General features: G+C 37.7%; 2 protein-coding genes across 4 annotated transcripts in view; one reads left to right on the top strand and one right to left on the bottom strand.

Moving 5' to 3' along the window:
- E2F5 (E2F transcription factor 5) overlaps positions 1–14,059 on the top strand; it is a 28,681-nt gene extending 14,622 nt beyond the window's left edge. The window contains exons 2-8 of one of the 2 annotated variants that reach the window (XM_032869101.1): positions 4,554–4,663; positions 5,631–5,792; positions 7,283–7,326; positions 8,772–8,836; positions 9,379–9,646; positions 11,831–11,875; positions 13,267–14,059. In XM_032869101.1, the coding sequence (XP_032724992.1) occupies positions 4,554–4,663; positions 5,631–5,792; positions 7,283–7,326; positions 8,772–8,836; positions 9,379–9,646; positions 11,831–11,875; positions 13,267–13,376 (804 nt within the window). In that variant the 3' untranslated portion in view covers positions 13,377–14,059. Of the gene's footprint in view, positions 1–4,553; positions 4,664–5,630; positions 5,793–7,282; positions 7,327–8,771; positions 8,837–9,378; positions 9,647–11,827; positions 11,876–13,266 lie in introns of both variants that reach the window. The other variant, XM_032869100.1, reaches the window with a different exon arrangement.
- RBIS (ribosomal biogenesis factor) lies at positions 14,043–18,918 on the bottom strand. 2 transcript variants are annotated; one of them, XM_032869102.1, is made up of 4 exons: positions 18,859–18,918; positions 16,601–16,717; positions 14,470–14,586; positions 14,043–14,194 (listed from the first exon to the last, which is right to left on the bottom strand). In XM_032869102.1, the coding sequence occupies exons 2-4, from the start codon at positions 16,712–16,714 to the stop codon at positions 14,120–14,122; spliced, it is 306 nt and encodes a 101-aa protein (XP_032724993.1). In that variant the 5' UTR covers positions 16,715–16,717; positions 18,859–18,918; the 3' UTR covers positions 14,043–14,119. The 2 variants fall into 2 exon arrangements, with proteins under 2 accessions (XP_032724993.1, XP_032724994.1); XM_032869103.1 differs by having other exon boundaries at positions 14,043–14,177; positions 18,859–18,917.
- Positions 18,919–25,430: the final 6,512 nt, after the last annotated feature.

Raw genomic sequence — 25,430 nt, 5'->3', positions numbered from 1 at the left:
TGGCAGCATGGGGTGACGATATCCCCATTTTACTTTCTGGCCTGCCCCTCATCATTACCCAGGCTGTTCTCCAGGGCTGGAGAAAAGTGCACACTGATGCTCATGGGTCTCAGTTTAAATTCACGACGACTAACTGCAAGAGGACTAATATTGGGTCAGCATCTACAGTATTTACTCTTACTCTCCTAGATGTGTATTTCATCTTTCTTCTTTCTTCTAAACCATTAACCATACCCTCACCTCTTCACTCCCCACCGCCACCAACCTCCACTTTTGAGAACATAGAAAGCAACCAGAAGGAAATGTCTGAACTCTCCCCCTCCTTTGTCTATTATCATACCTACATCCACCCAGCACTCAGCTGGAATGCAGTTATTAATATGCCTTGTTGTTCTTATCTAAGGCTTATCATCAGCTCATCTGATTCACATTCTCTTGCCTATCTACTGTGGTCCCTTCTCTTTCCCACATGGTTAATTATCCCTCTTCTGTTACTGGACAGTTACTGGACGGTTTTTACCAGCATAACTTACGGTGTTGAATTAGCTCCCATCTTTAAAAGAAAAGAGAAAGGAAGAGGAATAAAAACTTCCTGGAGGGATCCCATAACCCCCTACAGCCACTACCACATTCTCTGTTCCTCTTTGCAATAGAACTCTTCAAAAGAGTTGTCTGCTGGAGCTTTCCTTCTACTCTTTGTTGGAATCTCTCCATTAAGGCTTTGACTCCATTACTCTGCCACGTCAGCTCTGACCAAGATCACCAGTGACTTGCCAAAGTCAAATCCGTGATCAGGTCTCACTGCTCATCTGACTCACCCCGATAGCAGTACCTGACCTGGTCCCTCTTTCTTACACTCTTCCCTTGGTTTCCAAGACTCTGCTCTTTCTAGTTCTTACTTCAGTGGCAAGTTGCCCCTTACTTCCCATATCTTTAATACTGGTGTACCCTGGGGTCTGCCCTTAGACATCTTCTCTTTCTATTCTTACCTCCTTAGGTGAATCTAGTGGGTTCCGTCCTGTGACCTAAAATGTCTATTTACTGTTGACTACTGAAATTGTATCTCTAGCTTGGACTTCTCTGCTAACCCACACACTCTCATGTCCAGTGGTCTTCTGAACTTCTCCCCTTGGAGGTCAAATTATCCAAACCCACGTTCCTGATTTCTCGTGCCTCAAACCTGTTCTTCCACGGTCTTCCTCACCTACAGTTGTGTATGTCAACAACTGTGGAGTTGACTCTGCTGTCTAGATCTACTCCTTGCTATAACTTTGGAATATAACCTGAATCACACCATTTCTCAAACCTCCAAAGACACCCCTTCATTCCAAGGCACTACCATCTCTTGAATGGATTATTGCCATTGCTTTCTCCCTAGCCTCTTTTTTTCTACCCAGAATAGCCAGAGAGAACATTGTAAAGCAGGGCATCAAAATCAGCATGTGCTTAAAGCCCTCTGGTGGCTTTCCATTTCACAGGGAGTAAGAGCTGAAGTCTTTACAATGGCCTGCAACATCCCAGTGACCTGGCCCCTTGCTATCCAGTGTTACCATCTTTAGCTGTCTGTCCCTCACTACCCCTTCTTGCCTCCTGTCTTGTCTCCCTCCTTCACACCCCCCCACCCCCCTCTTTTTCTCACTGTTCTCCCTCCCACTCACTGTTCTGGCCATCCTGGTAAGCATATTCCCACTTCAGAGCCTTTGCACTCCTTCCTCCTCTTTGAGGTCAGGGACTTTGTTCTGTTACTACTCTATCCATAAGACACAGACAAGCCTGGCACATCATAGGTGCTAAACAAATGAAGGATGATGGTGGTGAGGCAGTGTATGATTCTGTTGAGTATGAGGTCTTGAATTACTTCATGAAAATTTAAGAATTCAAACAAGTTTTTGAAACACTACATAAAATGTGATAGGTCTGTACATACACAAACTCTAAATCTTATCCACGATCTGGGATTTCAACCTGTGTTTGATGATGAGGTTGTTACTTTCCAACATTGACGTGTTCATTATGTAGCAGACAGTTGTGCTAAGATTATCTAGTTTAATCCCCACAATTCAGATATGTTACTATTGCATTTTACAAAAAAGGAAATGAGGCTTCATGAATCTGAGACCAGCTGAAGATAGGAAGTGGCGGTGCTGGGATTGGATCCCTGTGTGGCAAACTCCAGAACCTAACATCCAAAAAATGACGGGGCTGCTGAAATAAAACACCTGGGGAGGCTTTTTAAGTGAAAATGTTCTGCACATGCTGGTCATTTATGTGTTTATATACTTAAATAGAAAAGTATTTAAGAAATAACATTTAGTTTTGGAAATATAGGACTAAAATTTGTAATGTTAAACAGTAATGAATTATAAACGAGATGATAAACCTTAAAAAATTTTTGATCTAAAAGTGAGCCCTGATGGCTCTTTGGCTGAAGACCTTGGAGAGTTCTTGCAGTCTGGTTCACACAAAAAGTCCTAATACCCTAACTGGCGAGCTGTTGCTATGGTTTTGAAGGCTTCTGTGTGTGAGTACATAGATACGGAAAACGTAGAGCCGGCTTGAAGTGCTCTGGGTCACTTCTCAAGAAGGCTTCTTCGGAGGGAAGTGAGAGATGAATCCTCAGCTTCAGATTTTTACAGTTAACTTGGCAGGAGATTATTGCTCTTTAGAAAAACAGCCTCAAACTCAAGCAAGTTTATGAAGGTCAGTAAAACAGGAAGGAAGTTGCTAAGGACAAGGGAAGAGGAGATCAATGAAACCATGCCTAGTCCTACTTTTAATGTTCTGGTTTAATAGAAGAGATGGCACTGAACTAGTCAGAAAAGCCTTGGTTTCTGGTTCTTCATTCTTTCCACCACATCTTACTTATTTTCCTGGTCCAATGATTGAGGCATGAATCCCCTTCCTGAAGGCCTGAATGATTAATCGGACAGTGGTAACTTGGTATTTTGGTAGGACAATAAATGAATTGATAGAATCAACATAAACAAACAAACAAAAAAATAAAAGGCCAAGTGACTGACAAGTCTTGAGAGTCTACCCTGCTCGGCACTACAAGTACAACATCATGTACAATAACTATCATCTGTTCACCCCTTCTAACATGACTTTAGCCCTCAGATGTCCCACTTTTTTATGCTGGAAGAAATGCTAAGAAAGAATCAGTCCTCATGCCAAACAGTATCTTTTTAAGCTATAATGATTCTTGGTTATTTAAAGCAGAGTTTGCCTTCCTCCTTTTTTTTCTGATTTATTGGAAACTAATCATTTAGGCTGTGAATTGTATCAGACAGAACCTATATGCATGAATAACTTATTTCAGCAGTATCAAAATCAATAGCCATTGGATTTGCTACAAAGCAGAACCTCTGTATTCCAATTTACAATATATTTTGCCACACCTCAAATAAATTCTGTATAAAAAAAGAATCAACATTAAATGCCTGTGAAGTTGGTTACACTTGCTCCTGTAGAAAGAAGGCCCAGATTGTAAACAATATGCTGTCCCAGATTGTGTGTGTGTGTGTGTGTGGCCTGTGTTTTTAAAGAATCAACAAAGTAGTGATGGCTGGGGAAAGCTGGTAACCAATTACATGAAACTAAATTTTGTTCATAATGTGCTGAATGTGTTAAGGACATAAATGTGTTTTTTCTTTACTACCATGACTCTTACCACATGACTCCATGTTCAAGATAGGTAATTGTCTTTTTCACCCTGAAAAAGAGCTGTAGGATAACCTCTTTTTTAAGGGTCTATCTATGCCATTGGAGAAAAGCTCATAAATATGAGTGGTAGCCAGTTAGAGAAACAGTATAGCATTCTTGCACTTATTCATAACATGGTAGCATGAAATATTTTTGTTGACCTTACTTTTGAGTCAGACTACAAAGCTTTTGTATTATATTTGCTGGCACCACAACTTTGTGCTATAGATTTTTGATTTATTGTTGATTTTATACTTTGTGTTGGTATGGCATGAGTCACTCTTCCATTTTCATTGTGAGATTAAAAAATGTAGATAGTATATTTCGGTACTACAAGTGTATGTATAATTTAGAATCCCTCCCCCCACCCTGCCAAGTTTCTAGACTTAATTATTAACAGGTTGCTGAGATATAATTTTTCAAAGTTTCAAAAAACAATTAAGGCTGTTTTTAGACAAGACTGTCTATGAACAGAGAAATGAAATAGGAAGTGACATGGGTAGACAATTAGTACTCGCCCTCGGGACTAGTCCATAACGTGACATGAAGTATTCTTAATTGTGTTCTTTTATTTCTGTGGGCTTTATGTCATGACCCTTCATATATTTTTTCCTCCACTCTAACATCTGCTAGCTTTTAAATGGGATAATTTCTTTGGTATTTGCAATGTTTGAGAGATGCTTTGAACATACCCACCTATTGTTCCCAAGCAACTGACCAGGTCAGATTTGGGATCGGGCTCTCATGCTGTGAAATCATTAATCAACCCTTTTTGGCTTTAAAATATGAATTGTCCCTTATCTCATTGTCCTTTGTCTCCCCCCTTTCCCCCCTCTCCTTTTTAAAAACAGGCTGCAGATACTTTGGCTGTGAGACAAAAAAGAAGAATTTACGATATCACCAATGTCTTGGAGGGAATTGACCTGATTGAGAAAAAGTCAAAAAATAGCATACAATGGAAGTAAGTTTGTACTGGGTACAAACCAGTACCCTACTCTAAAACCTTTGTTTTTCTTCCTAACACTCCGGAAAATCTGCACTTTCTACTGTTTAGCTCTCCTAAATCTTCTCTCTTGGCCCTCTAGTCTCACCAGGCCCCTTGTCTTTCCCCAGACCCAGCTCTGGGCCTCTGCAAATGGCACTCTTCTATTGGCACACTCCCTTACTCTGTCCACTGTTTGATTTATACTCTGAACATTGAAATCTTACTTTCTTCCTCAGGCTACTCATTTGGCATACAGTGCATAGTGCATTGTATTATTAATCCCTCTCTGCCCAAGTGTTCAGGGGCTTAACTAATATCAACTCCTTAAGAATAGGAACTATGTCCTGTGTATAGAATGTGTACCTTATATATGGTAGTTGATTGAAATGTGTATTGTCATTTGTTAGCTGTTGTATGGTTGTATGTTCGAATGTAAAAAATATTTTCTGTTCTGCAGATTTGTCCTCTTTGGCCTTAGTTTTTGGTTTTGTTTGTTTTTAAAGCCAGAATCTCACCAAAATATTAAAAGGTCGTAATTTATTTTACCAGCATCTTAGTCTGTCATGACACTTCCAGGTGGGACTGTTTAGCTTTGACATCCTTTTGATGCCAGTCACCAGCCTGGCCTTTCAGATGACAAACACCATTCTAGAACATACCGAGAACTTTTTTGGACTTTATAAAAATTTTCATTTTTCTGTGTGGCAAAAGCATTGAGAATTTTTATAATTTGATTGTTCTTGCCAATAAATTTTCTAAGCAAATATATTCAGAGGTATGATGTTTAGATTGTCTAAGGATTTTAATGCTTGCTTTTTTAGGAGATTATAAAGATTTTTTGTCTTGAAAAATTACTAATTAAGTCAGTGTTTATTACTATAAAAATTAAGTGATGTTAACCTGAGCCTGATACTGGCATTATTAATTCTTGTATGTTTTTAAGAGGTGTAGGTGCTGGCTGTAATACTAAAGAAGTCATAGACAGATTAAGATATCTTAAAGCTGAAATTGAAGATCTGGAACTGAAGGAAAGAGAACTTGATCAGCAGAAGTTGTGGCTACAGCAAAGCATCAAAAATGTGATGGACGACTCCATTAATAATAGATATCCTTTTAAATAAGTTACCCATAGGGGCATAGAGTTTGTATTTATGTATTATCCAGTCTGAAGATCAGTTACTTTATTGTAGTGTTTTGAAAAGTTTTGTAAGTGAATATAGCATTTTAATTTTACAAAGTCATTCTAGTAATTTATACTGATATTTGAAAAGTTTTTTACCTCTTAAAATACATAATACATCTGTTAACATTATTCATTTGTTGCATTGAGAAAAAAAAGTTTATCCACTTTCAGTCTACCATTGATAGGATGCAATATGCTAGCTAAAGTGGGCTTAGGGGGTCTCTGAATATTAGAAGTCATTGTTAAATGCATAGGTATATTTAAATAATTATGCTCAGTGTTCTGAAGTAGCAAAAATTCAGTAACTCTCAAAGTTTTGAAAAATTAATTTTGGCTTGAAAATAAAATATCATGGGCCTGCAATCAATCCAGGATACTTTCTGCCTAATATTAACTCAAAGATAGTACATGCTTGAGGTTGGGGACCAAGGCTTATGTGTTTATCATATTATGTGGGGGGAAAATTAGTGATATTCTTCATGTGTTGCTTAAAAATCACTTTTCTCTCAAATACCAATGATTCTCTTGATTTGTAAACTTGCCTCCACTCTTAGGGAATCTTTTAGTGGCATTTATCTTCTACCACCTCTCAGGAATTTTTGACTAATGTATACAATTAATTTTTTTTTAAGATTTTATTTTATTTATTTGACAGAGAGAGAGAGATCACAAGTAGGCAGAGAGGCAGGCAGAGAGAAAGAGGGAAGCAGGCTCCCTGCTGAACAGAGAGCCCGATGTGGGGCTCGATCCCAGGACCCCAAGATCATGACCTGAGCCGAAGGCAGAGGCTTAACCCACTGAGCCACTGAGGCACCCCTATACAATTAATTTTTTATGTGTTTTGTAATTTGTTGAATAAGTCCATGATCTCATTTGCTATTTCCTTTCTACAGATCAAAGCTCCTTAACAGTTTGATAACAATGGAATTTTCAAGCTGTGCCTGATGGAGCCCCAAGATACAGAAACCACTGAATTAGTTGATCTTGGACTTTGCTGCACTGCATTCCAAGAATTTGGCCATTCCCATTCCCTAAACCATGACCCAGGGAGATTCTCAGTTTGGTCACTCTCCACTGCTAATGGCATCCTTTTCCCTACCAATATCTTTCCCTACAGAAGCTGTCTCCATGAGCAATATGCACTGTTTTTCATCTTTCTCTTAAAAGGCCCTCAGATGTCCCAGAAAATCAAAAGTGATTTCTTCTCAGAGCAAAGGATGGGCACTCCTCTTTCGACCTTTGTCTTTGCCTTTCCAAACTGAAGACTTTTTTTTTTTTTTTTTTTAAATCTTATCATATGTGGCAGCACCTTTATGCATTTGGTCATTTTGTTTTGGCCTGCAGATTTATCATCTTAACTTAAATGCCTAAACCATGGTATACATATTGTTCCTTAATTCTTATGACAGTACATTTTCCTATGTAACTCATGAAGACATCTGTAATTGCTTTAATGGTAAGTACCATTAGTCAGTTTGTTCTAACATTCTTCCTCTGATCGACATATTTAGTGTAGAGTGATTCAGCTTTCCGCAGGCACTCACCCGAGGTTGTTATTTTCAGGAACTGTGGACGTTTTGTGTCACCCTACAGTGCTCTGTAGGTACAGGCTGCTTTTGTTTCTGTTCTCATGAAAATAACTGCTTTTCAGTTTTCACTTCATTGACTGCATTGGTAGGTGTAAACTGTGTGGTGGAGGGGCAGCTAAGTCAGAGAGAGACTAAACAAGTCTCAAAGTCACAGATTTGTAGTGTCAGTGACCAAATTTGAACAAAACATGGTTCTCGTCACTGTTTACGAAACTGTGTGCAGCAAGTGTTCTGGTCACAAATGAACTCCAAGAAAGCACGAAGGCAGAATTAGGTGAATCCACTGTATAACCAGGACAATTATTCCTAACCCTGTTCCACCCCCTGCTCCCTGTTTTCCCCTTGAAAGGACAATACAGTATATTAATAACTATAGCAGGAGGTGGGCTGCATTCCCATAATCATAACCCAAGTAAAATGAAATATTGTATACATATTTATATTTAGTTATGCATGGCTTATTAAACAGTCTTGTATATTATGCACATAAAAAGATCTACCAAGCACCTTGCCAAGTGATATCTGGCTTTCCAAGACTATGTTGACACTATGTGTGGACACGGCTTTAGTCTGCCACCATATGTCCTGAGCTTGCTTGCCTTTTTTTTTTTTTTTTTAAGATTTTATTTATTTGAGAGAGAAGGGAGTACACCAGACATGAGTGGGGGAGGGGCAGAACAAGAGGGAGAAGCAGGCTCCCCACTAGGCAGGGAGCTCCATGTACGGATTGGTCCTAGCACTCTGGGATCATGACCTGAGCCGAAGGCAGATGCTTAGAGGACTGAGCCACCCAGGCACCCCTGTCCTAAGCTTTCTAAGAAAGTTTGGGGAAAGTATTTTTTAATCCTCAACTCCACACAGTCTGCTGTAGAATTTAGCTTTAAAATTCAGTTCACTTCAGCTCAAGATTTCACAGTATGGTACCTAATCTCTAGTACCTTTAGTCACTTAAGTAATTTAAAAATCTCAAGTAGACAATGTTATTTACGGCTAAAGGTTTCAAGAATTTCAGACCTTATACAAGACTGAATGAAAGCAAAATTCACTTGATCTGAATTTGTTAATGAGAATAACAGAGCAAACACTAAGTATTTATCCTCTTCTAAGATCTATTACATGTATTACCCCATCTAATCCTCAGAACTATGCAGTAAGTTGTATTTCCCCCATTTTGTAGAATTAGGAATCAAAGCCCAAGGTCACCTAACCTGGGATTCAAACCCAAGCATTCTGACTCCAAAGCCCATACTCTTGCCACTATATTCCAAGATCAATAGTATTTTCTAAAGTTTAAAACCATTCTTTTCACCAGGTGATACACTTTTGGCCATTCAGGCGCCTTCTGGGACACAGCTGGAGGTACCTATTCCAGAAATGGTATGTAGGATAAGTTTCCTTAAAATTGATCTACTGTCTCAAGAGGGACAAATGTTTTCTTATTAGCTGAAGAAGCTAACTGGGAGTGAACACTTTCAAATTACTGCTTTCAAGTTTCCTACCTGAAAGTATTGGTATCTGAATTTGGATGACTTTAGTAAGATTATAGAAGTGACTGAATTATTTAACATTTTGATTAAAAGCTTTATTAAATTTGATTTTGATCTAGAAAATATCAAGGAAGGAGCAATGATATATCACTATTCTTTAAAAAATCAGTTAAAATTACTATATCTGTAACTGATATAACAATCCTAAGGAAAAAGTTCAACTTCAATATCAACAGTAACAGATTTGCTTTAAGTTGGGTCTTTCCCAAAACATTTTTGAGTTGAGTCAGACATTTATTGACTCTGCTATATATAATTCTATGCTATAAAATAATTAGTCCCTAATAGCTTTGCTTATCTTAATTTTTAATGTTCCAAGGTAGTTGGAAATTTTAATATTTATTCATTTGTTTATACCCAATAACTTTAAAGGGTCAGAATGGACAAAAGAAATACCAGATCAATCTAAAGAGTCATTCAGGACCTATCCACGTGCTGCTTATAAATAAAGAGTCCAATTCGTCTAAGCCTGTGGTTTTTCCTGTCCCCCCACCTGATGACCTCACACAACCCTCCTCTCAGCCCTCCACTCCAGTGACTCCACAGAAATCCAACACAGCAACTCAGAATCTGCCTGAGCAACATGCCTCTGAAAGAAGCCAAAATCTTCAACAAACACCAGCCACAGACTTATCATCAGGTGGGTCTAGAGCCTTTCTTCTAAAAAGTCAGAAGGGAGACTATGAATACTGTATTAAACAAGTTGGTGAGATTTTTTGAATTTGTCAGCTCTGGTTACTCACTCGATTACCAAACCCAGGAGGCAAAATGGTAAGCTTAATAAGTATTTTGTGTCTCCTGCATGCCCAGCACTGGGACAGGTATTATGAGGAAAATTTAAAAACGGATCCTGCCTTTAATTATACTACTATGGATTTGTTTCTTAGGTAACATAGACATACAATCTGATTGTGTATTCAGACACACACACTTGAATGCAGTATAATGTACCTATGACTGTGTATAATTATAAACAGTGACCAAGGAAAAGATAGTTAATGGGCCTAAGCATGCAGTTTTCCTTAGGATTCACATTTGGAATTAATTGAAATTTGTTCATTTTTCCCCATTTTCATAATTTACATATGTCAAGGTTTTTTGTTTTTTCTTATCAGAGGTTTACTTTGAAAGACTCTTTTCTCTCTTAGTCATTCTAGGATGAATGACTGAAATGTGTTCTAATTACCTTTAAGAAAAATCAGACGGGTGTACAGTATAGTGATGCTTGCCTCCTTTCTTCATATCCCTTATTATTACACTTTTTATTTGGAAAGCTTAGTTTTATAGAGTTGAAAAAAGGTCTCAACCTTAATTTTGGGAATCTTGCCTTCCCAGGTTGTTTAATCTGAAATGAAAATAACTAAAACTCTAAAAACTGGGCATCAGGAATAGGATAAACATCTAAACTACAAAAATTTCCTTGGGGACTCAATTTTTTCCATGGTTACATGTCTAGGTATTTAGCAACTCCTTACTGATTCCAAATAAAAGGCCCATGGCAGGTATTCTCTCAATGGTTGCCAAACGAATGACTTACTTAGTCATGCCAGTCTAGATGTAATAATGCAGATCATTAAGAACTATATTGTGTACACACCATGTTTATTTTTACCTTTGGCATTTGTCTCAGTGGAATGTGGTATGTCTTACTACTCTGGGAGTTCACAGTAGTTGAGAATGAGGCTATAAAGATCTAACTGGGCATAATATTTTTCAGTTTCTTGTCCTCCTTTCCTTCCTCTGTAACTATTTCTATACTTTCAGGTATCGAATGAGGGTGCACAGTAGAAATGTATTCCTTAAGAAGCTTATGATCTAATTATAATCTAATGGGGAATGTATAAAGACAGACAGGTTTTATGTGGTTTAACTTAGACAAAATTAGTACATTGGCTTCCACAAAGCATTAAAAAATTTCTGTATATAGCTTCGTATTTGGAAATAGTAGAGAGAATAATTTGGGGTCAGATTAGAGAGAACCTTAAATATCAGACTGAGTTGGGACTTTAGCCCATAAGCCAATGAGGATTTGTGAGCAGGGAAGTAGCATACTTAGAACTGTACACTGGTGAGCACAGGAAACACAGGGAAGATGCTTTTGGGAAGCAGAAGGATTAGAGGTAATGGAGACTGGAGATCTGGTGTCTGCAGTTATGCAACCAGGAGAGAACGTTAAAGCTGCAATGGGAGGTAACAAGATTGGAAAGAGATTTGAGAAATACTGTTTACACAAAGTATGAAATAACTTTGATATGTGAGATCTGGAGATAAATTTAACAGGAGGAATGGAAAGTTGAAGTTTTAAGGTTGGCTGGGAGAATTATACCACTGACTTTGTAAAACCGAGGAGTCGGTTTTGGGAGAATGATTGAGTCCTTCGATCTACATCTTGAGTTTGGACATTTAAAAGTAATGCCAAGCATGGGGTGCCTGGGTGGCTCAGTGGGTTAAAGCCTCTGCCTTCAGCTCAGGTCATGGTATCAGGATCCTGGGATCAAGCCCCACATTGGGCTCTGTTCAGCAGGGAGCCCGTTTCCCCCTCTCTCTGCCTGCCTCTCTGCCTACTTGTGGTCTCTGTCAAATAGATAAATAAAATCTTAAAAAAAAAAAAAAAAGTAATGCCAAGCAGAGTTGGTGCTCATGAAAAAGGCATCTTTCCATAAAGTTCTATTATTTTAACAATGTTTTGTTAATCAAGCTGCTGTTTAAATTGTTTAAATATATGCTGTTATATATATCCTGCATTTAAATATAACTGCCTTTTACTATTAAAATATATAAACAGAAATGTAACAAAACTTTATCACATTTCTGTTTCCAGCAGGAACTATTAGTGGAGATATCATTGATGAGTTAATGTCTTCTGATGGTAAGTAGTTTAAAATTTTACTAACTACTTTACATACCAATAATGCTTTTCTAGAACTTTTAAGTGGCCTAAGATTTAAAAGAAATGCAGAACCTGTATTTTTTAATTGCTTAACATACTATGATGATTTATAAAAAATCTCCCACTTAACAGTAAATTGTAGGCATCCTTCAGAATTTTAATTTTTCTGCATTTTGAGAAAAAAGGGCCCAAAAGGGAATACTTATTACCATCACGGACTAAATTTCTACAGTTAGCACACTAGCCCTTTACATATCTGAAGAATTTGGCCAAGAAGAGTAAAATAATATATCGGTAATCCCAAAACCCAGTTTTGTAAATACCCCACTAGGGCTAACTTCAAGCTACCAATGTGAAGTACCTGAACTATGATTAACATTAGCCAAATTGTCATCTAATCTGAGATAATTTTTTTTTTTTAAAGATTTTATTTATTTATTTGACAGGCAGAGATCACAAGTAGGCAGAGAGGCAGGCAGAGAGAGAGGGGGAAGCAGGCTCCCTGATGAGCAGAGAGCCCGATGCGGGGCTTGATCCCAGGACCCTGGGATCATGACCCGAGCCGAAGGCAGAGGCTTTAACCCACTGAGCCACCCAGGTGCCCCAAATCTGAAATTTTTTAAAAATCCTAAAAATACAAAAAATTTTTTTGTAATTACTTTAATAGCTCTTTTAGCTTCACCTTTCTGTAAGTTCTTGGATTCAGTCCTGGTTCCTAACAAACATAGCCAAACCTAGGAAGTTGCAACTGCTAAATAACAAATGGTACAGTAGCCATTTGAGATTAAACATTTCTGTAGGAACAGAACATCAGCAAATTTATTAAGTCCAGTTCCTACTTCTGTTTACAAAGTAGTAACTTATTTAGCAGATCAGAGGACAGTGTTTGACTAATTTTTTTTTTTAAAGATTTTAATTATTTGAGAGAGAGAATGAGCATGAATGGGGGGAGAGGCAAAGAGAGAGGGAGAAGCAGACTCCCCAGTGATGAACGGGGAGCCAGAGGCAGGGCTGGATTCCAGGACCCTAGGATCATGACCTGAGCTGAAGGCAGATGCTTAACCCACTAAGCCACCTAGACACCCTGACCAATGTTTTTAAAGCACGTATTTTAGTGTGACAAGTTCAACAAATACAAATTTTCTCATGCTATACTATGCATACCCATGCATAAATTATCTTTAAATGAGAATCTTTCAAAATACACACTAGATACAAGTCATTAATTTCATTATTACTTTTTCTATTATATACTGTAAAATATTCTTATATGTAATTTAATTTGGATAGATGTACTTGAGAGTATTTTGTTAGACATAATTAGCCGTATGTAAAAACCGTATTTAACACTGAATTTGTTTTGCTTGCAGTGTTTCCGCTCTTACGGCTTTCTCCTACCCCAGCAGATGACTACAACTTTAATTTAGATGATAATGAAGGAGTCTGTGATCTGTTTGATGTCCAGATACTAAATTATTAGATTCCATGGAAACCTGGGACTGTTATCTACCTCTAACTGTAACATTTTAGACTTCTTAATAACCTAAGTATTTAAAATAATGAATGTAACATCTTTTTAGTTCACTGATTCTGAAGTGTTCTCTAATACTTTCTTTTTTACTTCACAAAACTTCAACCATAAAAACAAAGGGCTCTTTCAACCACAAAAACAAAGGCTTTTTTCAGGGGAAAAGGTGATTTAATACCCACAAATCCCTTCCATCCTCACATAATTAGATTCTGGGATTTCAGCTTTTCTTCCAATTTTGAATCCTTCTCATTTTTCCTCTTATGAGAAGAAAGTTAAAATAGACTTAAGGCCATCGAAAACAAAAAAAGTTGGCCAAAGGCTCATCACTTGTTTGTCTTGTATTTTTTTACTGCCACGAAACTGTCCGTATTTTTGTGTGTCCTCCAATCCAAACACACATTCACTGCCACTTATAAAGTGAAGGATGTAAAGTAGGATTATATTAACTGTTTCAGTGAACAGATTTTGTGAAGTGCCTTCTGTTTTAGCACTTTAAGTTTATCACATTTTGTTGACTTCTGACATTCCACTTTCCTAGATTATAGGAAAGATCTCTTTTATGTAGTTTGTTTTAAAAATGTGCCAATGCCTGTACATTAACAAGATTTTTAAAAATAAAACTGTATAAAACATTTAATTTATTGGTCTTTTTGGGGTATTTGATGTATCTCCAGTGTATTACAACTGAGCCATTAATCTTGTCGCTTCATCAACATTAACTGGTTTGTTTTCATGACACTGCTGAGGAATCTGAAGGGAAAAAAAAATACTGTATTTTAAAATGTAGATAATAGTAGTGAACAAAAATGACTTGTATATAATTATTATCTGACTTAATTTCTTCTAGTCATAGGAAGTAAAACAATAAATTCTCATATTCAGACTCAATGTTTCAGTCTGAATATGACTCAATATGCTGTGTATACTACAAGGCCAAGAATAGCAGAGAGCCAAATACTAAAAACTGCATTCAACTTAGTGGCTTTAAAAAGTTGGGAGTTTAACTTATTAACAATAACAAAAGGAACTGATTTCTACTCACCAGCTGTTTCTGCAAAGGTTCAAGGGAAAGGCCTTTTGAGAAACGTGCAAGTTCCTTTTGTATATCTACAAAAGCTTTATTCACTCTGGTAACTTTTTCATTATTCACAATGTTTATCTTTTAAAAAAGAAAAAAGGCATTAATTTACAATCTTATAACCATTAATGATAAAATATATCCAACTTTAACCTTATTAAACCTAAAAATTCAACAATCCTACTCATTTGTGGGGAAAATTCACACAAAAATTCTCATGGTTTTATTGAGAAATTTTAGACAAAGGTTGTGTTTTTAAAAATAAGAATTATGTGGTCATACCTCATATGTAGAATTGGTACAGGCACACTAAAATACATGACCACAGTCCTTCTAGGCTATGGTACCATCATCTCTCATTGTAAAACGAGAAACCCAATCAGATCAAATGACTTACTCTCCTTGAACATTCCACCTCTGAATCCTTCCTTGACCTTCTTGCTTTATTGGAAGTCCCTTCCGGTCTCGTGAGGACATTTTCCTTTGCAGCACTCCTCCCTTAAATCTAAGAGGAGGAGTCATATTCTTGTTCTTCACTGCTGTTCCCAAACCATTTCTCCTTTAAAACTCAGCTCTTCAATTTCAGGGTTCTTTTTCACTACCTACCTCAGCCATCCACTCACATGGATTACTTCTGGCTGCATCATTACTTGTAACTGCACCATATCCTGTCTCTCTAGTTCACTTAGTTTGCTAACATTAACAATTCTTGAGTCTTACAGAAACTGTCTTCCACCAATGTCACTATTTTTCACATTTTCATATCCTTTTTCCTTTAGCCACCAGAGATTCCATGAGCACTATTTGATCAATCCCTTCTTTATACTCTTAACTTTCCTTCTCTTCTCTCCCTTAATTAAACCTGCTTGGCAACCTAGTTAAATTCAACTGACAGCTTTTTCTGAGCCTAAAACTGAGGAAATCGTGACTAACTGGCTGGCTTCACTTTAAGTTCATGACCACAAACTTTAATTTACAATTTATATAGTACCTGGCAATCTTACAACCTCCACTTAGGAAGTTAGGCCACTTTCTGTAAAAACTATTAGATTTTTTTCTCCAACCAGCCTGCCTATCCAGATTTCCTTCTCTTAGATTTCTCCATTAGCATACATAAAGCTTCTAGTACTTCTATTCACACAAAATGATCCCTGTCAAATACACCAAGTTTTCCCCTAGCTTGGGATCTTTGTATTTGCTTTTCTCTGCCTAGAATATGCTGCTCCCAACACTTAACAGAACTTTAGATTACTTGGTCCTTATCATCTGGATCTTGGCTTCAGTGTCAACCTGTATCATATCACCTAGCTTTATTTTCTTTATAGCATTTACTAAGTCATAAAAATGCTTGATCAAAAAGCGTAATTTAGATAGTTCATGAAAACTGGAAGATGAAATGTTACATTTCTATCACTATTATGACAACTACTAGGCCCTAGAGAGCTGATTCCACCTACTACTTAAACTTGAAAACATTTCTTTGAAGAATTTTCTTAAAGAATCTACTTAATCTCAATGAAATTTCCCATTTCCCAAATATTTAAAAAAAAAAAAACAAAATAAAACAAAACACAAAAAAGAAAACTTTCTTTTCAAATTTCGCATTTTAAGAAAGAAAATATCTATCTTATTTTATAGGTTTTTGTTTGAGTTGTAGATATCTTCAGGGAGAATCACTGAGGAGAAAAAGAATGAGTGCTGACCAGCATTTTCTGTCTTGCTTCTGTTAAGAGGTTCTTGAATATATTTGAGTTCAGAGATAAGAACTGTTTCCCATACCATGGTTTTTGATAATTTCTATACTCTGATAAAGCTTTTAAAACTCATTTTGATAATCTTTAAAAAAAACCCAGAAACTGTTCTTTGGAGCCTCATGCATTTGCAATTAAAGTGCCTTTTTTTTTTTCATACAACCACATCAAAAAAGGGAGGTAATTTTTTTTTCACTTTTTTAAAAATAAATGTTTAAAATCATCTTTCCTTTGTGAGAAAGGCTTAAGAACCTGTTTTAAATAATAGCATTCAGTTTTCCAGTGGCTTTACAACTATGTTTTGCTTGTAAACAATAAAGTCAGAGTGCTTAGCTAATACTTACCTTCTTAAGGTTAGTGGTAACTGGTTTTGCTTTGTTTTTAGACTTAAAGTTTTTTTGGCTGGCTATATGAAATACATTCCTGGACTTCTGCCCTCTTAGTTTGTTCTTAGCCATTGTCTAGGCAAAAAAAGAAAAGGAGCTCAATTAAGTTGCCCACATTTATGAACTATAAATCAACTTAAGTTTTTATAGTAAAGATTCCAATTTAGTCTAAGAAACTCCATTTTATTCCTGATTGTTTTTAAAGTTCCTGCATGTATTAAATTATTTCCATGTCTTTCGTCACTACTAGGTTTTCTGCTGTTTGAGTGCAGAGTATGTATCTAATTCTTTTATCTGTAATACCTGGCCCACAGGAAGTACCACATTAATTTCTGCTGGCTGAATTTGTTAATACTATCAACACAATCGCTTTCTCAGCTCTTTGTAGCATCTGACAATGTTAACTATCACCATCCATCCTGCTAGTTGAATACTACTTTACCATTCTGGTTCCTATCATCCTGCTTTAGGATGAACTCCTGTCTGCTTTCTCCTTTTTCACTCCTTTTCACTTGCCTCACTTTCTCTCCTATGTACACTTCTTCAAAATGAGTCCTTAATCCTAACTTCCTACCTTAAATTACCTTCACAACTTCCATATCACCTTTACGTGAATGGCTCTTGTCTTGAAACTTTACTTACTTTCTTTACTCTGTAGCTAAACACGCACTGAGTCTGTAAATCCTAACTTAAAAACATGTCTTAAATCTGCTTTAACAATGCATATGAGGAAAATTTTAAAAAATATTAAGATTTGTTGAGCTTTTAATATGTGTATAACCACTATGTGAACATTTTATATGCTTTAACTAATTTACTCTGCACATTTTTGGGGTGTACTATTATCCCCATTTTACAAATAAAACTGATGCAAAGAGGTTAATTTGCCCAATGTCACACTGTCATTAATCAAGAAGTGACAGGATTCAAAGCCGGGAAGACTAGATCCAGAGTTAAAATTATGTGATATGGCTTCTCATGTATAAATAAACATCATGCAGTACTGAATAGTTCAGGACTAGAGTACTGCTGTAGTCCCTAGGTCTATTTGGTTAGACCATAGACTGGCAAACTATACCAATGGACCAAATTAGTCAGGCACCTGTCTCTAAGTAAAGTTGTAGTAAAACACAGCTATGTCCATTTGATTATGTATTGTCTGTGGCTACCTCCCTGCTACAACTGTGGTCCACAAAGCCCAATATTTATTTATTTATTTAACAAACATCTGGTCCATTCAGAAAGACTGCCAACCCCTGGCGTAAGGCAAGTGCATTCAAGTCTATGCCTTGTGCTATGTGATGAACCTTCCCAATATTAAAAACTTTGACTCTAACAATGCATTAGGGGCAGGGTGGTTTGTCCTGGTATATTACTGCTGGAACCCCAAACCCAAGATAAATATGTCAAACATAACCTGCCGCCTCTCTGTACACACCCATCCCAGTCTACTAACTGCTCTCCAAAGATACTTTGCATATTCCTCCTTTCTTTCCTTTGCTCAACTTGTATCTCTCCACTGAAATGTATATCCTCCTTCAGTGTCTAGCTTCAGTAAACTACTCAGAGACAACAATGCTTACAAACACCAATGGTACTCCTACCCAAAACAAACAAACATGAGCACAGTAGGAAATTCACGATTACTACAGAGGAATTAGAAAATACACATCATATCCCTGCAATTAAATAATCTAAGATCCTTCCAACAGTAACAAAATCCCATCACTTATGTAGTATTAATTAATAACAATTTAGAATGTGCCAGGTGTGGTATAAAAGTGACAGATATACAAAAAGTGATATACATACATGTATGTGATACAAACACAGACACATGATACGTCTTGCCAGAGGAAGCATAAAATTGGGACACAAGAGGGAGAAGTCCACCAGAGTTGGGGACTTGAGAAAGGTTCGTGGAGAAGGGAATACCTTGGGGGCCTGCGGCAATATTGAAATTCTGAGAGCAACGTGAAAACTGGGATGACAAGAGACACAACGAAAAACTGGTACCCTGACAACGGCTTAAGGCTCAAAAGGCACCAGGGTTTCAGGCCTGGGTCAGCAGGCCCGCTGCCCACTAGGACTGCTTGAGGCCGACCGCGACCGAGCCCAGCCTTCGGGCCTCACTGACACGAGACCCACCAGTCCTGTCCTGAGCCCCGAAAACTACCCGCCAGTCTGCCAAATAGTTTATTAACCTCTCACCGTACCTTCAATATCCTCGTGCAACAACTCACGCTCCGAGCGACACCATCTACAACCACAGGATCTTCCGGAAGTTCCGGGGAGGAAAGGAGCCAGTCAAAATTCTTCCCACAGGCCGTAATTCCGCCCACCGGGTGAAGCCCCACCCACCGAGCGGAGTCCCACCCACAGAGCTCGGACCTGACTACACGAAGCCCCGCCCGCCAAACGTATTTCCGCTCACAAGCGGGTTCCCACCCTCGTAACGTAGCCCCGCCCACAGGGCTAACTCTCTAAAGTATCTTTTAAACGTAGGGAAGCCCTCTCCCCACTCCCCCCCCGCCTAGAGCGAAGTTCCACCCACCTTGGGAAAACCCGCCCCAAGAGCATCCCTTACTTTAGGCAGGATTGAGGACCAAAACTGGGCTCCGGCGAGCTAAGGGCGTTGGAGATGCGGCCAAGTCTGGATTTCCCGGGTGGGTAGGTCTGTGTACAGAAAGCACTGAGGCGTTTCTGAGGTTCTGAGCCGAGAAGTCCGTCACCCCGTGGGCTCTCAGTCGCAGATTCCCGGCTGCATCTGCCCACGCTCCCAGGAGGTGGCGCTAGACGCCTCTGGATGGCGTCGAGGCAGTCCAGGGCGTGCAGAGAACCTTGTGTGTGGCGGGGAGGGATGGGGAGCTATAAGGTCCGAAGAGAACGTTTGTAATGAACGAGAAGATGGCATGGTTTCCCCCTTTCCTTCAAAAAGAACATTGCTAACAATACAGAACAGGTACAAGAAAATATGAAAAGAAAAGTGTCAGGGAACGTAGAGAAACTGAGAAACTTTTTTTTTTTTTTTTTTTTTGCCTTCTGGTTGTGAATTTGTATTTCTCAATTAAGACATTTTGAATTTTTCTAGAAAATTGACTCAATTCTACCAAGAGGAGTTCTACATTAAAGTAACAGTTTTCATGCATTTCTGAACTTATTTTGATGAGTTCATAGGAAAGCCAGATTTTAAACAAATGTAGAAGTATTTACATATATCCGTTTATTATAAGAATTTAGTCTACATTCTAAGTATCAAAATAAGGCCGTAATACCACTCCCTTTTTCAAGGAAGATACTACTAAAGGCTCATATTTGAAGCTGCTGGCTGGCGTCTACAAAACTAGTAGTGGACAAAACCAAACTAGGATCTGTGTGCGTTGGCCCTGGCTCAAATTTTCTTTCCTCCAAGTCAGCCACTGGCCTCCTTATAGGAAGATGAGGCACTTTGACAGTAAATCGTGTAATTGTGTTTATGTCTATCACAAAAAAGTAGGGCATATATGGAGGAAAGAGGAATAATTACCTTGCAATGTATGTTTATTCAAATTTTGTATTCTAAGAGTGACTTTTTAAAAACACCTTAAAATGCTAATATAAAATGCCCATAATGTTTGGGGGCAAAACCAAAATAAAGCTGAAGCTACAGAAAATCATCATCAAATTCTTTTACTAGGCCTGAGTCATCCACAAATATTGAAACAAATAAGGCAGGTAGAAGTATGGTTCCTTGAATGTGAAGTTATTGATGTATATATGGAAGACAAAGAAATAGATGGAATGACATTATAGTATTCGCAAAAATGTATGGGCCTTTTTAAAAAATTTGAAATGGTTAAATAAAGACACATACACCAAAGAAATAGCATGGTTATATAGGCAAATGCAGAGGTATTATCTGAAGTGTGAGTGAGGCGTCATAGATTTCTGGTTTACCTTTCTCACCAACCAGTAGTGTGATTATGAAAAAGTTACTTTATTTCTCTGTGCTTCCCTTTCCCATATGTACATGACCATTCAGAGGATATGTCCACTCCAGAGAACATCCATTTTCTGCTCAGAATCCTTTCCGGAGAACAATTCTTCTCCCATTAAGTTGTCCTGGTTGAGCTGATAATTACAGTCCTCCTCTAAAGATTTTTCAGCTAGAGCCGGTAAAGAATGCTATCTCCTGCATTTAGTGTCTTTATATTGGGATGATGTGAAATTAAAGCTGCTATTAGCCATCTTCTCCAGCAACTTGCAGAAGACCTGTGTGCAGTGGGAGAGAATGAGGGCAACATATAAAAGAAAACAGATCTGAACAATAGAATGCTGGACCCTGATGATGTCATTTGAGTCTTTAGACTCAGCCATAGACGGGAGAAAGATCTATCCTTAGACTTCTCACTTACCTAAGCAAAAACGTTGTTTTATTTGCTTAAATTGTCTTGAGTTAATTTTTTAAAAATCATTTGTACGTGAAAGAGTCTTTACTCCTGTCCAACCTACTTCACAGGAGTGTTGTGCAGAGTTCATAAAATACAAAGCATGAGAGCATAAGATATTACTAGGACAAAAGAAAGGATTGCATTAATTTTCTAAAAGTCATTTACTTATGAACCAAATAAATCATATATAAAGAAAAAATAACTTCAAGTTTTCTAATCTTTAAAAATACATGCAAATACATTTCCAGCTTTTCTAACAACCTTAAAGATCAATTAAATCCTAAGTAGAGAAAACATTTTTGAGAAACCGTAGTTTTCCTGTTGACATTCAGCAATGCAGAGTTCTGTATACAGATCTGGTCCTCAAAAACTGTCTTGAAAGCAGTTCAACAAGTAAACAGGGATAGTTAGGGAGAAGAGAAAAATGAGAGTACCCATAAATAATTGCAAACCATTCATCACAAATCTCATAGCCCTTTATTGGAATAAAACCAGGCTTGTATAGATGATACTTTATGATAAACTTATTTCACTGATTCAACTTTATTCTCCCCACTGCTCAGTTTCATTCAGTCACAATAGTTTGACACTTTAAAAAATAAGTCTATTTTGTAGAATGTTTCATAACTGGGAGTTTTTCTGTTTCCTCATGATTTGATTCGGGATATACTTTTGGGAAAGGAGGTAGACAGAAGTACCACAAAAATGATGCTGTGGTCTCATTGCATTCTGTCAGGTGGTTTGTAATTTAGATTTGTCTCATTATGATAACATTGTGATGTTAACTTTGGTTGCTTAAGATTTTTTTGCCAAGTTTCTCCACTGTAGACTTACTTCTTTCCCCCTTTAAATCAACGAGTATTTTATGAGGAGCAACTTGAAGCTATTGCCAATATCCCATTCCTCATCAAACTTTCATGCTAATTTTGGTACTTGATGTATCTTGGGTAAATTAATTATTACTGTGTGGATACCCAAATTGTAATTTTAATATCTCTGTCTTCCTTGTATAGTCATCAGCTGACATTCCATTGTAAGTAAAAACTTTGTTCTCCATCTATTTATTTATTTATTTATTTATTTATATTAGTACAGGTTCATGGGTTGTTATTTTATTCAATGGATTACAGCCTTTTCTTATCATAATTTACTTGATGTTCACATTGCCCAAGATTTGGCCCATGAGTGCTCCTTCACATATATCCCTTTGACTCGTCCCCATCCTTCTTTGACCACCTTCTTACTTTTTGGCACAGCAAAGCACTCCAGGTTCATTTGGACCTATACATCCCACATCCCAGAATGAGTCATTTCTCCACGGAGCCCTGGTTCCTTTTAGTGCATAATAATATTTAGAAGCTAAGCTCTGAAATGTTGCTGCTTCTAGGCCTCAGCGGATAGATCTACACAATATATGCATGTATATATACTATTTGCCTGTCTAACTCTCTGTACACGCTCACACGCCTCACCAACTGTATTTATTTCTACATGTAAAACCATGAGTTTATGTTAGTATCTCCAGTTTGAACTGAATACTATAGATTTAGTTTTGTTTCCTACCTTTTCATATTTGTAATTTATTTCTCCATCAGTGAGAAACCTGGCTCCCTACATATAGTATTCTATGTATATTATTCTAAATATAGGTGCTAATCCCTCATTTGATTTATCCTCCTGTTAGTAACCAATCCTCTTTCGCTGTTGCCTCCTCTCCCACCCCAGCTTCACGCAGGTGCCCCCCTCAGCCCCACTGGGGTCACACCATCCATTGTGTCATCCACTCTGGCTGCTGCTACCTGCAGAGATAGTATTCTTACCCTGCTTGGGCTCTGACTTTCCCTAAGATGCTGCCATCTCCCCTCCCTTATTAAGACCTAATGTCTTTTAGACTTAATTTTGAGGGAAGGAGGGACGGCTGTGATGAAGGAAGGAAAGAAAGGAGGAGGGAAGAAGGAAAGATGGAAGAAGGGAGGGAGGGAAGAAAGGGAGGAAGGGAGGAAGGAAGGAAGGAAGGAAAGGTGAAAGAGGGAAAGAAGAAGGGGGAAAAAGCAGATAGCAAAGTTTGGGTTTTTATTCTATAGAAAATAAAGGACTCCCCTTCCTACACACACACACACACACACACACACACACACACCCCGTATGGCTTTTTATACGGAGCTAGTTTAATTGGCAGTATGAAAGTAGATTGGAAGAAGGAATGGTGGCAGTAAGGGGGCAGGGGTTCAGGAAATAAATAACAGAGAGCCTGGGACGCCAGTGCACCTGATATGACTTCCCTTGAGTATCAGTGCATGAAGAACAGTCCATAAAAATGATACGCATTTTGCCTTGCTGCATAGATTCTTTGTGGGCCAAGTAAACAGTAAAGCTACCTTCCAATGAATCCGCATTTCTTGTGAGGGGCCAATTAGATCATGAAAATTTTCATGGTTGATTATGGAAATAGGGATTCTTTTTCCCTCTAACCCCTAAGTGACAGAAGCATTTAATTTTAGACTAAGAATAAACATATCTGTAACACAGTCTATATAAGAAAGTGGAACAAAACAGGCAGGACCCTCCACCTTTCTAACTAGGTCAAATTCCTGAAAATATCTGGACTGTTAGAATCAAGAAATGAAAGGAGATCATTAACCCTTTTGGGGGAAGAAAAAATGACTCACTTCTGCAGGTGATTATAAAGCTGCAGGAGGAAACTCACAGGCTTTCGTGTTTTACTATGTATTTTCTATAATTCAAACAGCATATTACTTGTATGCATGTTTGTCTCTTGATTTTCCATGTACTCTTCAAGGGCCAGTTTTTATTTATTTATTTTTTTAAGATTTTATTTATTTATTTGACAAAGAGTGAGACAGCGAGAGAGGGAACACAAGCAGGGGTAGTGGGAGAGGGAGAAGCAGGCTTCCTGCTGAGCAGGGAGCCTCACATGGACCTGGGTCCAGGCCGAAGGCAGACGCCTAACAACTGAGACTCCCATGCACCCCTCTGGGGCCAGCTTATTACTCAGTCACCAATCCCATGTAGTATTTTGTATTTCCAATGCGTGGGAGGAATGGTATAAACATTTGCTAAATGAAATAAAATTCCCTGAAGTGTAAAAAAGCAAGCAAGGTATTGTAGCCAATATACTAGAAATGACTTTAAAGCTCTATCACCTTTACCATGACTAAAAATACCCAGAAGAACACTTCTTTTTATCTTCTTGTAACTGTTCCTCAGGAATGCTAGGTGCTTAACAAATGTGTTTTAAATTAATTGAACAGATTTTTATCCAGAGTAATCTCCTGGCCAAGTGCCTAGAAACCCTGAAACTAAACTAATTATAGTCACAAAGGAGGGCTTGTATATGAAATATTTGAAGGTTAAGAATGTTCAAATACATAGTGCAAAGGCAATAAAAGTATTCAAAGGGTACATGAAGTCCTTTCACATTTTTTATGATGCTTGGTTAAAATCCAAGTAATGGTTAAAAATTGCAGGAATTGTGGCATATTTAGCAAGTACATGTTTAAAACTCAGAAAATTGGCAAAGGTAAAGAAGGCAGTGTGTTGTTTAATTACAATTTGATACTGAATTTCGACAGTATTTAAAAGTAAAAAGTGAAAGGATGCTGTGCTTTGTAATTACCAAGTTTAGTTGATAATGCAAATACTCAAGCTGTCTAAAGCTCAAAAATAATTTTGTTTTTCAGTTGAAATTGTAATGTTCAGCGTCTGTAAAACTAAAGTCAATAGTTTTTTACTTTTTTCTTTGTGTTTTATAACAACCCTGATGTGCTGAAATCCTACTAAGAAGTACATGGACATCTATATTTTAACAAGCAAGAAATACTGAGGACTTAAAGTTCTCACAAACATTTGGCTCCTTAAAGACTTGATTTTCTTTTGGATTAGAAAAGTCATGAAAGGTCATTGTAGATATGGAAAATTCAGAAAAGTGTAAAGAAGAAAACAAACCAAAACAAAAAAACAACAATGATTACATTCTGATTTTACTCTCCATTACCTTCCTCTCATTTGGGTTATTGGAATAGCTTTCTAATTGGTTCTCCTGCTTTAATCTCTATACAAACCCAGTGGCCAGAGGAATCCTGCCAAAATGTTAATCAAATCATGTCGTTCCTCAGCTCAAAATCCCCATAGTTCCCCACATCATTCAAAATAAAGACCAGAGTGCTTACTACAGCCTTTGAAGCCATATGTGACCTCCCCTTGCCGCCACTGCTTTCTTCCTGTTCTGTAATCCATGCCAGGTGTGTTCCTCCTTCTGGACCATTCTGCCTTGAGCACTCTCTTCCTAAATATCTAGCAGGCTCCTTTCTCACGTTTTTCAGACCTTCGCTCGATGT

This window comes from Lontra canadensis, unplaced genomic scaffold, assembly GCF_010015895.1.
Source record: "Lontra canadensis isolate GAN:19392208 unplaced genomic scaffold, GSC_riverotter_1.0 scaffold37, whole genome shotgun sequence".
Taxonomy (NCBI): domain Eukaryota; kingdom Metazoa; phylum Chordata; class Mammalia; order Carnivora; family Mustelidae; genus Lontra; species Lontra canadensis.
This window is presented reverse-complemented; position numbering and strand designations above follow the sequence as displayed.